The sequence below is a fragment of the Myotis davidii genome, unplaced genomic scaffold, assembly GCF_000327345.1.
Source record: "Myotis davidii unplaced genomic scaffold, ASM32734v1 scaffold1491, whole genome shotgun sequence".
Classification (NCBI taxonomy): Eukaryota; Metazoa; Chordata; class Mammalia; order Chiroptera; family Vespertilionidae; genus Myotis; species Myotis davidii.
Window position 1 is genome coordinate 475,748 of NW_006282604.1, and position 14,756 is coordinate 490,503.

General features: G+C 37.0%; 1 protein-coding gene across 1 annotated transcript in view; it reads left to right on the top strand.

Annotated features, from left to right (window-relative positions):
• Window positions 1-14,756, top strand: part of ATM (ATM serine/threonine kinase) — a 158,448-nt gene that overhangs the window by 33,448 nt on the left and 110,244 nt on the right. The window contains exons 18-25 of the mRNA XM_006753148.2: window positions 4,079-4,250; window positions 5,257-5,456; window positions 7,534-7,616; window positions 7,711-7,866; window positions 8,608-8,683; window positions 8,812-8,942; window positions 11,417-11,537; window positions 13,448-13,621. Coding sequence (XP_006753211.1) covers window positions 4,079-4,250; window positions 5,257-5,456; window positions 7,534-7,616; window positions 7,711-7,866; window positions 8,608-8,683; window positions 8,812-8,942; window positions 11,417-11,537; window positions 13,448-13,621 — 1,113 coding nt within the window. The remainder of the gene's footprint in view (window positions 1-4,078; window positions 4,251-5,256; window positions 5,457-7,533; window positions 7,617-7,710; window positions 7,867-8,607; window positions 8,684-8,811; window positions 8,943-11,416; window positions 11,538-13,447; window positions 13,622-14,756) is intronic.

The following is a 14,756-nucleotide window of genomic DNA, read 5'->3' on the forward strand; positions in this document are numbered from 1 at the left end:
TTCCTTCCTATCTGGAAACTGTGAAAATGTTCTCTGCATCTATGAGTCTGTTTCTGTTCAGGTTCATTTATTTTGTTCTTTAGATTCCACATATAAGTGAAATCATACGGCATTTGTCCTTCTCTGTCTGGCTTATTTCACTCAGCACAATATCTGCAGGTCCATCCATGCTGTTGCAGATGGCAAGATTTCATTCTTTTTTTCAGTTTGACCCATACTCCATTGTATGCATGCACCACTTTTACTTCATCTGTTCATCTTTTGATGGACACTTAGTTGACTTTCATATCTTGGTTATTGTAGATAATTCTGTAAGGAACATACGGATGCATATATTTTTTCATTTTAGTGTTTTTGGTTTCTTTGGATAAGTACGCGTAAGTGGAATTGCTGGGTACTTCTTTGTCTCTGGTTATAGCCATTGTTTTAAATTCTGTTTTGTCTGTTATAAGGATTGCTATCCCAGCTCTTTTGTTTGTTTTTATTTTTATAACGTATTTTTTCCCATCCCTATACTTTTAGTCTGTATGTGTCTTTTGATGTGAAGTGAGTCCCGTTTGTCTTCTGATTGGAGCATTTAGTCCATTTGCATTTTTAAAATTAATTGTTAATAGGTATGGAATTTTGGTTCTTGAACTTAATTCATTCCAGAAGGTTGTTCAAGGAGCGATTTATTCGAAAATCAAATCATTTTTTCCCCATTAGAAATAATGTAAATGGAATTAATCTGTTTCAGACCCCCCAAATGATTTTCTTCTTTAGCCTTTCTTATATACAGTACATGTCTAATGTACTGTTTAATCTATAAATAAACACTTTTCTTAAATTTCTCAAAACACTCCCTATTAGCCTTAAACAAATCATTTTTAGCATTTGGTCTAGGGATGTCTTTCAGGTCTGCATACAGCATCTTTGCCTATCTGTATATTACTGCCTCCAAGAAATGGCTGTCACTGGGTAACTGCTTTTCATCTGTCCAAACCAACAACAGTTTTTCTGCCTCTTTAATTGTCAGATCATTGTTTCTTTCACACTTAGCAACATTAGCACTCTAAAATTTCTTTTTTAAAATTGTGCTAATCCTTGTTTTCTCCAGCAACAAAAGCATTCTCTTCTTTGTTTGCTGCCTGAAAGATTCCTTTTGTCATGCCGAGTATCAGCATGAAAGGGTTGTCAGGTAGAAAACCAAAACTTAACAATTGGGACATTTTTGCTGTGAATAACTTGGTCGAAAACCCAAATTGTTTGAGATGGGAGATGTTCAAGAAATGAGGCTTACGTGTATTTATTGCCATTTTATTATTCATAGTTTTTATCTTTTTATTGTGTTTTGATGGTGATGAAGTAGCCTTTTCTAGTCCGGGAATCTCTTTATCCTTCCATTCTAAATGATAGCTTTCCTAGGTAGAGTAATGTTGGTTGTGGGTCCTTGCTTTATCCCTTTGAATATTTTGAGCCACTACTTCCTGCCTGCAAAATTTCTATTGAGAAATCAGCTGACAGTCTTATGGGAGCTCTCTTGTAGCTAACTAATGGGTTCCTTCTTGCTGTTTTTAAGATTCTCTCTTTGTCTTTAACCTTTGGCATTTTAATTATGATGTGTCTTGGTGTAGACTTCTTTGAGTTCATCTTGTTTGGGACTCTGTATTTCCTGGACTTCTATGTCTATTTTCTTCACCAGGTTAGGAAAGTTTTTTGTTATTATTTTTCCAAATAGGATTTCAATTCTTTGCTCTCTCTCTTCTTCCGGGAGGCACCCCCATAATGTGGATGTTGGTATGCTTGATGTTGTCCCAGAGGCTCCTTAAACTGTCCACAATTTTTTGGATTCTTTCTCTTTTTGCTGTTTTGATTGGGCATTTTTTGCTACTTTATCTTCCAGTTGCTGGTTTGCTACTCTGCTTCATCTTCTCCGTTGTTGATTCCCAGTAGCTTCATTTCAGTTTGTGTATCTTTCATCAGGTTCTTCTCTATGTTTGCTATTTCCATTTTTGTATTTCCTCTCCTTATTAAAGTTCATTTAATTCATCTGCTCTTCCCCTAGGTTCATTGAGTATCCTTCAACCAGTGTTTTGAGCTCTGCACCTGGTATTGCTTGTCTCCATTTGTTTAGTTCTTTTTCTGGGGTATTGTGCTATTGTTTCATTTGAGACATGTTTCTTTATCTCCTTATTTTGGCTGCCTCCCTGTGCTGGCTTCTATGTAGTAGGCAGAGTTGTTACATGTCCCTGTCTTGGTAGAGTGGTCTAATGTAGTTGGTGTCCTGTAGGGACTAGTGACACAGCCTCCCTGGTCATTTTAGCTGTGTACTTCAGGTGTGCCGTGTCTTGGCTTTGTGACCCCTCCTGTTGTAGTTGAGCTTTGATTGTTGTTGGCACATCAATGGGAGGTATTTACCCCTAAGGCCGGTTGGCTACAATTGGCCATGACTACAATGGAAAAGCTCTTATGTAGGGGCCAACCCCAGGGAGCAGGACTTGCTTCAGTGGGGCTCTGGTGCCTGATTAGTTCTCACCTTGAGTGTGCCGCTGGTAGAGGTGGTTGGGTGGTGTTCTGGCATTGTCTGACACCGTCCACCTGGTGCACTATCTCTGGAGTCCTCAGGGAGGTGCAGACCAAAGTCAGCTGCCATCCATATCCTGCCCAGGGCCACCCAACTTGAGCTACAGAGGGATCTGCAGAAGACTGCTACCTGTGCTGGGCTTGGAGGTGATGGGGAGAGCCCATGCTGTGAACAGGGGCCAGCTGTTGCTCTTGCCAGGCCTGGGACCATTAGCAGGAGGTATGAGACATGCCGAGGCCAGATCCTGCTGGTTGAGGTAGGGTTTGTGAACTTTTGATAGATTTTAGGAAAGTTCTCAGCAGGAGCCAAGACAGGCTGCTTGTATGGAAAAGCTACTGGAAGTTGCTTGGATGGGCCCACAAGGTGGGTAGGGCACTGTCTCAGGGACTCATCAAGGTGGGGTGAACAGTTAATCAGGCTCAGATATGGTGCTTGCCTGTGGGCCCTGTGCCAGGCGGCGGGGTCGGGGGCAGGCGACTCAGAAAAGGAACAATGTTTTTTGCCAGCACTTCTGTCTGGGTAAAAGCCACTCTTCCAGTCTTCGCCCCATATCCAGACAATTCAGTTCCTCCCTGTATGTCCCTGTTGCCTTTTGAGCTGCTGCCCCAGTGCTGGAGCTCAGAGCAAGTGAATCTGAGTAAGTTTTTGCATTGGAGCCCTTTAAGAGGAACACCTGGGACTCCAGCAGCCCTCTGTCTCAACCGCAATCCCTGCTGGTTTCCCAGCCAGAAGTTATGGGGACTTGTCTTCTGGCACTGGAACCCTGGGCTTGGGGGCCTGGTTTGGGGCTGGGAACCCTCACTCCTCAGGGGGATCTCCACAGCCAAAATATCCTCCTGATTTTTAAAACACGCGTGTGGGACTAGCTCCCTCTGTATCTCTACCTCTTCTACCAGTCTCAATGTGGTTTCTTCTGTATATTTTTATACAGACTTTTGTTCAGCTAGATTTCAGGTGATTCTGAGTGATGGTTGTTCTGGAGTTTAGTTGTAATTTTGATGTGCTCCTGGGAGGACGTGAGTATTGCATTTATCTATACCTCTGCCTTGACTGGAAGCCCAGTGCATTGGGTCTTAATTAACATTTTAAGTAGTTTCTATTTTTTTTCTGTGGTAAAGGTTGTTTTGTCTACTTATATCTGTACCTATGAAGGATGAAGGAGATATTCTAGAAATGAAAATAGTTATTCAGAAGGAATGTGAATTTTATGTTTTTGATGGATATAATAAATGTCCTCAAAATAATCATATCAACTTATACTTTTTTCCACACTGTTATCAATTTTGGGTAGTATTAAAATTTCTTAGTGTAAGAAATTTTTTGTAAAGATTGCATATTATTCTGTTAGGTAGACATTACTATTTATATCCATTTTTCTGTTGTTGGACATTTAATAGAAATAATACTGCAGTGTTCATGCACATGAATCTTGAGCCATGTAATTAGATGAATTTTAAATACAGTGTGCTTCAGAAAGAAGCCAACTTGAAACAAATCTTTCTTTCTCTTTTGAAGGTCTCCTTTATAAAAAAGCCACTTGACTATGGACAAGTAGAATCAGTAGGAGATGACACTGATGAAAATGTAAAGGAGATGGAGAATCAGTCATCCATGAGTGTGTTTACTAGTTACCCTGCTAGTAGTGTTAGTGATGCAAATGAATCTGGAGAGAGCCAGCTTACTATTGGTAAATATATATTTACTTTGTGGGATTATTTTTATTCATATTGATTTTACATTACAAAAATCCTCATTGATACCAATTGTATGCTCATTTTATTTTTTATTTTTTTTTAAAGATATATTTTATTGATTTTTTACAGAGAGGAAGGGAGAGGGATAGAGAGTTAGAAACATCGATAAGAGAGAAACATCCGTCAGCTGCCTTCTGCACACTCCCTACTGAGTATGTGCCTGCAACCAAGGCACATGCCCTTGACCGGAATTGAACCTGGGACCCTTGAATCCTTAGGCTGACTCTCTATTCACTGAGCCAAACAGGTTAGGGCTATTTTTTATTTTTTGGTATAGTTTATTAGGATTGTTTTTTTTTCTGTACCCTTTAGATTTTCTAATTTTAATGGAATTTATTAGTTTTCTGTTCTTCATAAGGAAAATTAAAATAATCACTAAAGAAAATTATATAATAGTTTTTTGGAAAATTGAAAACAGGAGAGTGATAAAGTACCCACAATGCCATCCTTTTAAACTTTTTCTGTTGTCTATAGACCTTTTGAAAATTGTAATTAGCATTGACATTCTTATGTCTTTTTTACACCTTGATTTTTAACATTAATTATAAACATTTTTTTTTCATTGAGCTGCCTGAATTGATGAGCAAATTTTTTAATGGCTTCATAGTATCCCAATTAACATACATAACATAATTTACTTGACCATTATTTACTGTTAGAAATTTAGATTTCTATTTTCTTATAATTAATAGTACTGCACTGAATGTTTGTCCATATAGATTTTTCCATAGATCATTTCTTGATGATAAAATCCTGGGGTAACTTTTAATGAAGAATTTTGAAGCTTTTAGTGTTTAATTGATTTCACCATAATTTTGTTTATCATATACTTTAATCTTTTTTTTTCTTGATAGAGGGGAAGCTATTTGAGCTAATAATGTTCGTGTGTGTGGCTGTTGTGCCCTGCTCTTAGTTTTAATAAGTGCTTTTTATTTATAGGTGCCATGAATCCCTTAGCTGAGGAACATCTGTCGAAACAAGATCTGCTTTTTTTAGACATGCTCAAGTTCTTGTGCGTAGGTGTAACCACAGCTCAGACCAGTCCTGTGTCATTTAGAGCAGTTGATATTCGGAGGAAATTGTTAATGTTAATTGATCCTAGTATACTAGATCTTACCAAATCTCTTCACCTACACATGGTGAGTTAAGTAAAATGAAGATTCTTTATAGTTCTGTCTGGCATTGCTGCTGAAGATAATAGATTGACATCAGAACCACATAGTAACTTTAAAGTGTTGAAATTGCTTTCTTGATAAATGAATCTGAGACTAGTTATAAAATACACTTTTTCCTTTAAAGTGCTTGGAAAAAAAATTTAAGTAGACACAGAAACATTAAAACTTGGATTGACTTTACGTAGATTTATTATCTTAAGGTATACTTAATTATAAGTTCTTTAAATTAAGCCAAGAAACACAGATTCTGAATGTAAAAGTAATCTATATAAGAGACTAATATGCTATGTATCCGACTGTCTGCCTGGTCGCTATGATGTGCACTGACCACCAGGGGCAGATGCTCAACACAGGAGCTGCTGTGACAAGCACTGGCCATTTACAGAGAAATGGCAATGCAGACCTGGTGCTGACGAAACAACAATCGGCTTCCCCAAGTGGGACACAGGCCCCGTCACCACCCTGGAGTGACAGCCCACCAAATTGCAGCCAATGCTGCCCAGACCGCATGGTACAAAATGCAACCTACAGCCCAGTCCAGCCCAGAAACAGTGGCTGTGGGCACCGGATAATGATGTCACATAGCAACAACTGGCTTCCTTTCCCTAGCAACTAGCCTCCTTGGATTTTCTTCAGCCGAGAACAGTGATGGCAAACCTTTTGAGCTCGGTGTGTCAGCATTTTGAAAAATCCTAACTTAACTCTGGTGCCGTGTCACATATAGGAATTTTTTGATATTTGCAACCATAGTAAAACTAAGACTTATATATACATTTTATATATATATTTTTTTATTGATTTTTTGCAGAGAGGAAGAGAGAGGGATAGAGAGCCAGAAACACTGATGAGAGAGAAACATCGATCAGCTGCCTCCTGCACACCCCCCTACTGGGGAATTGGGTGGAATCCTATTTTCTATTCATTAGCTGGAAAATGGAGATTTAGAAAGCTTAGAAACGTGACACGACTGAAAAGAAGTAAGAAATGGTGGACCTTGAAAATGACTTCAGGTTTTCTCACTGCACAGACTACAGTCAAACACTGCTGCAGTTAAATATTTTACCCTTTGTTCTCCCTGCATGATCTACAATAATAATCTGCTTTATGTTGATATTTCCTGCTGTGTTGCTGACAGTTACCTGGAAGAGAAGTTGGGGTGCTTCACTGGGCTGGAAAAAGTTTAGCTACATCAGAAAACGGGTCTAATTAAGCAAGTTTATCTATATTTATATGTAAAGCGCTTGCTGGCGCCAGTTCCACCCGTGTGTTTCGATCTGTCATTGTTGATTGTGAATTTGGTTGACAAATCTATTATAGAGAAAGGGTGAATGGCAATATTAAAATATTTCTTCTAATTAAGGTACGTGCGAGGTTAGAAACAATATAGTTTTAGATTCTTGTTCAGGCACCTAATCCCAGCAATTAATAACTATCATTAATTGAATACCTACAATAAATGTTAGATCTTTATATTCATTTCCTTTAATCCTCACAGTAATCTGGCTAAATAAATGCTATATCCCCATTTTACAGGTGAGAGTACAAAAGCTCAGATGACAATGCAAATTTTTTGTTTTTTTAATGTTTTTATTGATTTTTAAAGAGAGAGGAAGGGAGAGGAATATAGATATAGAAATATTGTGCATTGAGAATCATAGATTGGCTGCCTCCTCTAAGCCCCTTACTGGGAACCGAGCATGCAACCTGGGCATGTGCCCTGTCTGGGAATCGAACTGGTGACTTCTTGGTTCCTGCATTGGTGCTCAACTACTGAGCAACACTGGCTGGGTGACATTGCAAGGTTTTTCACCGCACAAGTAATAAGTTGTGCTGGGATTTGAATCCAGCTGTGTTTGACCTCAATTGCTTTTTTTTTTTTTTTTTAACTATACTACCTTTTAAAGAAAATCACTGGTCTTGTGTGTACTTGTGTGTATGAATATATGATTTTGTGGTTAAATATATACTTATTTAAGTAAATGACATGTTTAGAAACAATTGATTTCTCACTCCCTACCCTCCACCCACCCAACTATCTTAGTATCTAGTGCTTTTAAAGGAGCTTCCTGGAGAAGAATATCCTTTGCCAATGGAAGATGTTGTTGAACTTCTGAAACCACTATCGTAAGCAATTAAAACCATGTTATGTTCACTTAAAATTTATAAATTAACTGATGTGTTCTGTTATGCTTATAAAGTTAAACTTTTTCCACCATAGCAAATTGTGTTCTTTATATCGCCGTGACCAAGATGTTTGTAAAACAATTTTAAACCACATCATTCATATAGTGGGGAACCTATGTCAAGGCAATATGGATTCTGAGAACACAAAGGATGCTCAAGGACAGTTTCTAACAGTTATTGAAGCATTTTGGTAGGTACAGATTATTCTGTGGAGTTCTTTTTTTTGCTTCTTCTGATACAGATGTAACTTTTACATTTCTGCATTAGTGACTTCTTCTAATCCTTAATTGTAATTACATATTCTTTTAACAATAGTAAATGTAATTTGTGTTTTTTCCCCCCTTAATTTCTTGAAGAACTACATTGTATTTTTCTTAAGGCTTAGCTTTCTAAAGTGTGTTTAGTATTTCCCTGCAAATTTTGAATCACTTAATAGTTTGACATATATGGTGAATAAAGCAAAGTGCATCATGTCGAAATCAATGGAATTGGCCTTATCAGTATCTGGTTATTTCATGTATATAATCATAGTGTGAGACAACACTATGATACTTACAGAGTAGCACATATATATAATTTAGAGCTCTCATATCATTTGACTGTAAAGGACTTCAGAATCAATATAGAAATGGTTTTTAAATTTTTGATATAACAACAAAGACTTTAAAATGTTTCTCTTTAAATTAAGATTACTATATAACATGGTTAGCTGAAGTAAGATAGCTAAGTCAGACATAATCATATAAGTCTAATAATATACATTAAAATGAACTAAGCATTTCCTTTATATGGAATTCTTTTTGGAAGATGAGAATATAGGCATGTGCCACATAATGATTAAAGTTAGCATGGAAAGAAATTTTGGAAGCGATTTTTTTTTTACTGTGCTTTTATTGAAATAATTATTTGACATTGAAACACTTTATTTCAGGCAATTAATCAAGGAGGGGAAATGCATATTCTCTGTAAGAATGGCACTAGTAAAATGCCTGAAAACTTTGCTTGAGGTGAGTTACTCCACATTAAGTGTTAGAAAGTTTTCCGTAAATTTTAAAAATAGCCTTTGTTTCTGTTTGTTAATGGGTGATTTCTTTCTTAGTATTTCGTATTAACCTAAGTTGTGCTTTTTCCATAGGCTGATCCTTATTCAGAATGGGCTATTCTTAATTCAGCGGGAAAAACCTTTTCTGTAAATGAAGTATTTCCACAATTTCTTGCTGATAATGACCACCAAGTCCGCATGTTGGCTGCAGAATCAATCAATAGGTAATGAGTCAAATATTTATGAAATGTCTGGAATGCTGCAGATATCAATGCAATGCTAGCATAGTCATGGGTTACTTGTTACGATATTAAAAATAGCTAATCACTTATGTCAACTATAATTTTTTTAAAAAGCTAATAGTTATTGAGCATATACTATATGCCTGGCTTTTATGTTTTATACACACACACACACACACACACACACACACACACACTCTAGAGGCACAGTGCATGAAATTTGTGCACTGGGGGTGGGGGGGATGCCTTCATTCCAGCCTGTGCCCTCTCACAGTCTGGGAGCCCTTGGGGGATGTCTGACTGATGGCTTACACCTGCTTCCCAAGGGGAGCAGGCCTAAGCCAGCAGTTGGCCATCCTTAGCGCTCGCCTGCTGTGAGCCTGGCTTTTGGCTGAGCAGTGCTCCCCCTGTGGGAGCACACTGACCACTAGGGGGCAGCTCCTGCGTTGAGCATCTGCCCCCTGGTGGTCAGTGAGCGTCATAGTGACCAATCGTTCTGCTGTTCGGTTGATTTGCATATTAGCATGTTATTATATAGGATATTTTCATTGATTTCACAAAGGAAGGGAGAGGGAGAGGGAGGGGGAGAGGAAAAGTGAGAGCGAGAGCGAGAGCAAGAGAGAGAGAGAGAGAGAGAGAGACAAACATCAATGATGAGAGAGAATCATTGTTGGCTGCCTCAATTGACTCCCCACACTGGGGAAGGAACCTGCAACCTGGGCATGTATCCTGACTGGGAATTGAACTGTGAGCTCCTGGTTCATAGGTTGATATTCAACTACTGAGCCACACTAGCTGGGCCTGGCTTTTGTATTTTCTTTTAATTCTAACAACTCTCTCACTTAGATACCATTATTTTCTCCAATTTATAAATGAAAACGCTCTGGCTTAAAGAGATAAAGTAGCTTGATCAGTGCGACAGAGCTAGTAAGTGGTTGAGTTGAATGAGGTGTGTCTACTACCCAGGATATAAGATCCTGATGGCATTTTTTTTGTCTGTTGATTTAGCACCTAAAATAATACTTGCTAATAGGTGTCTAATAACTTCTAAAAATCAATGAGTATTGAAAAAAATTACATTATACTTTAAAAATAGTAAAGCAGAAAATCATTTGAGTAACTTTGTTGTTCACATGTAAGTGACCAATAATTAAAAATCACTATAAAGAAATTGCTCCAGCAGTCACATCAATATATGTGTTAGATAACCTAATGTGTCCAAAGTTTGAATATGATGACAATAATGTTTGTATAAATAGAATTGTGTGTAACTCCTCAGGTTTGGGATTCTTCAGTAAACCATAGTGCATTGTAAGGATTGCTAATGAATGTGTGCTTTACTCCAAGTCTTAGACGATAGAAAATATATACTGAAGTTAAAGCCCTGAAGTTATACTCAAAGAAACAAAGAAAAAACTGATAGTTGGCCGGGGTGGGGGGTGGGGGGTGGGAATGGATGGATGAAAAAGGTGGAGGGGAATAAGAGGCACAAACTTCAGTTATGAAATAAATAAGCCACGAAGGTATAGTACACAAGCTCTGGGAATATAGTCAATAATAATGTAATAACTTTGCATGGTGACAGATCATTGCTAGACTTAGTGTGATGATCACATTGTAAGGTATATAAATTTTGAGTCGCTATATCTTGCACCTGAAATTGTTGTAATATTGTATGCAAACTATACTTTAATGAAAGCATTTTTTAAAAGAGCTCAAAAAAAGATGGAATTTATAGAGGATCATAAGTTGAATGTAATAAAGCAGTGTAGTAGTAGCATTGCATAATCTCTTAAGATTCAAAAATGTATAAATTCAAGAATGGCATGAACATTGCACTTGTTGATTTCTTTTTTAGGTGGTTACTTGTTAGATATCTAAATTGGACATTTTAACAGAAATTAAAGAAATTGGAGGAATCAGAGGAATACCAAAAAGTTTAAAAGTCTTGATACTAAAAGAGCATAAAGGACAAAATTGATTGAAGAGTTGTCCTTAAATATACTAGGATTTTTCGCAAATGGCACTGATCAACTGTTTTCCATCACATAAAATATTTAAGTGGAACATCAAGACATTAAGCTATTCACTTTCAGGATGGTTGAATATTAGGACAGGCTAATATACTAATAAGAGTCTGTGGCTTCTTCTAATTGGCATTTGACCAGAGGACAATTTTCCTTTTTTGGGTACTTTGAGTTCAGGCCAATTCAGGTTTGCACAGTAAGCTAGAAGGTCTTTGAGACCCTTTTTGGTTCTAGGGGAAAATGGAGTATATGGTAAAGACCCTACCATTATTCAGCAATGGATCTTAACCTCTTTTAAGTGCACTCATATTTTCTTGTCTTTTGAAAGAAAACCTATTAGGGTGTCTCACAGAGTGATTTATTTTTGTCCTGTAATATGTTTTAGGAAGTAAGGTTTAAGGTAAAACATTATTTCACTTTTTTTTTAAGGTTATTTCAGGATATGAAGCAAACAGGTTCTTCCACGTTATTGAAAGCACTTCCTTTGAAGCTTCAGCAAACAGCTTTTGAAAATGCGTACCTGAAAGCTCAGGAAGGAATGAGAGCAGTGGTAATTTTAGTAATGTGTATTTGCTATTATTGTATACTTTCTATAAACATACCATATATTACTTTACCAACATTGGCCCAAGACAGTTTCTATCTAATAGTTTACAGTATAAAGTTAGACTATAGCAGGAAGGGTGGAGGTGGGAAAAGGGTGGAGGTTATGGGAAACATCTGTAATAATGTCAACAATAAAAAAAAGTTAGACTAAAACAACTGTATGAACTGATTGAAATATTTGTATTTATTGGTCAGGATTAGTAGAATAATGGCAATTTCTTTTGATTCAGCTTATATGTAGCATTTTTGCTGGAAAACAATTTCCTGAATTTTCTAGGAGTATAAATGGTTTTCTTTTTTATTAAACATTTTTTCTTTTTGTAAGAGCTGGACAAAATCTAGTTCAGAGAACAGGTAACAAAGGGAAGAAATGGATTGAGAAAAATGTTCTAATAAGGAATATCAAATTACCATGGTGTCCTTTAGTGAACCTCTTGATTTTCATATTTCTCTGTAGAATAATGATTTTTTTCCCCTTAAAATGAAAATTGTCCTAGGCTTAGAATTTATTCATTTATTTATGCTTTAATTTGTTTGTAAAAGCTATATGAGGCAGTTAATTAAATGACTTTAGTTTGTGATAGCACAAGACTGAAAAGGACAGTTGTGTGAAGAATGTGAATTTAGTAAAAGATTTCAATAGATTTGAAAAATGAGTTTAAATATTATAAAATTAATAGAGATAATGTATATTATACATTTAAAAATCAGCCTGTCATGTGCAAAAAGGGAAAATATTGACCTGACAACAATGCATTTAGATAAAGACCTAACAAGTTTTATCTTTGAGAGCACACTATGAATCAACATTGTAACAGTCTTTCAAAAAAGCAAAGTCTGTCTTTAACATCATTGATAGAAGCATACTGGCATGAACAGGTTGATAGAAAGAATTTGATCTTCTATACATTTTATTTTATTTTTTAAATATATCTTTATTGATTTCAGAGAGGAAGGGAGAGAGAGAGAGAGAAACATCAGTGATGAGAGAGAATCATTGATTGGCTGCTTCCTGCACGCCCCCTGCTGGGAATTGAGCCCACAACCTGGGCATGTGCTCATGACTGGAATCAAACCTGGGACCCTTCACTCCGCAGGCCGGCGCTCTATCCACTGAGCCATACTGGCTAGGGCTCCTCTATACATTTGAGAGGGCAGCTAGTGTGTTGAGTTTGGCTCTCAGTAAAAGTAAAGTAGACTTTGAGTTAGGATGTTAGCGAGTCTGTAGATCCATCTCTTACAAGCAATAGGTGGAGTTGACTCATTGACCTCATAGCTGTTTTTGAGCATGTTGATTGCCATTGAGTAAAAGAATTAGATCCTTACTTTTTCTTGTACCAAAAACCAAAGCTAGCATCAGAGAGTAGCAGTTGTTTTCTAAATGTGAAGAGAAACTTCTATCAAGTATAGCTAATCAAAAAATGTACCTATTTGTAGGGATATTATAACTATTGAAGGGTATGTCATCCTATCTCATTGCATGTTTTGATTATTCCTTTTGGTGAAGATATGAAAATATTGTTAAAAATATGAAGAAGTATATATTGTTGTAATGATCATAAACATCTTATGAAGTATACTTGGTAGTTGAAGAGGAACTTTTAATCTCTCTCACCTACTTGCAATTTCTCATTTTTCTTTGATGTGTTTTATACATCACTGAAATGTTTAGCAATTGTTTCCATAATCAAAAGCAGTCTTTGACACTCTAGAAACTGATATTTTCTCAAAATCTCTACTCTGAGCTTTGTCACTGTAGGAGTTAAAACTGTTCATTGCCTGCTTAAATGTTGTCATAGTATACTTTGATTTTATCCTCACTGGTTTATTTGTAATGTTTAAATATTTATAAAGTCCCACAGTGCTGAGAACCCTGAACTTTTGGATGAGATTTATAATAGAAAAGCTGTTTTACTGATGACGATGGCTGTGGTTTTATACTGTAGTCCTGTCTGTGAAAAACAAGCTTTGTTTGCCCTATGCAAGTCTGTAAAAGATAATGGATTAGAACCTCACCTCATTAAAAAGGTACATGTGGATGAATATTTTTTATTATAATCTTCCTTGGGTGACTTTTAAACAATTAAAAAAGTTAAACTAGAATTTTAAAGTGGCACTTACAAAAAACTTAGAGACAGTTTTATTTTTTAATAATGTGTTTGAAAAATAATGTATTTATTTGTATACCTTGTTATTATTTCTTGCATTCAATTCAAGAACATTTCACAGGTATTCATTAAACTAACAAGGGTGAATGGCCTGTTGTCACGCAGACCAGGCCTTCTGTAGTAGCATTTACTGACTGACACACGGCGAACACAGTAGTAGTGAGTGTTCTGCCTGGTTGATGCTGGGGCAGGGCATTGGGATCTAGCAGAGTCAGGCATGAAATTTTAGAGCTTTTAAGTTGCATGATTAGGAAAGGAAGACCAGGGTCTAGCCTTGCAATTTCATCAGCACAGTGTTGTAGCATGTTCATTCCTGACTTTTTCCACTACCTCAGCATTCATGGTTTGGGAAGTTCCAAGCCCTTCCAGTATAGATTTTTTTTAAAAATATATTTTATTGATTTTTTACAGAGAGGAAGGGAGAGAGATAGAGAGTCAGAAACATCGAAGAGAGAGAGACATTGGTCAGCTGCCTCCTGCACATCCCCCACCGGGGATGTGCCCGCAACCCAGGTACATGCCCTTGACCGGAATCGAACCTGGGACCCTTCAGTCCGCAGGCCGACGCTCTATCCACTGAGCCAAACCGGTTTCGGCCCAGTGTAGATTTTTATATGATGAACGAGTGACAGCTCAGTAGCCTGCTATCCCATTCAGCATCCTGACAACCTGGTTTCCGTGGAGCTTTGCAGTAGGCCAACTTGTGGGTAATCAGTCTTAGACAAGTTAACCTTTTATTTCTCAGGATTAAGATAAGTTGCTTTAAAAAAAATACAATTGCATCACCTAGTTATTGTAAGTGGAATATAGTGTTTAGTATTTTCTCATTTGGGCTTAGGACTGCGAAGAAGAATTATTTTACTTTAGACCCGGGGTGGGGAACATCTGCCCCATGGGCCATATAAGGCCCATGAAATCATTTGGTCTGGCCCTACCACGGCATGAGGTGTGAGTGAATTGATTGTTTGACCAAATATAGCTAATTTTTAAGTTGA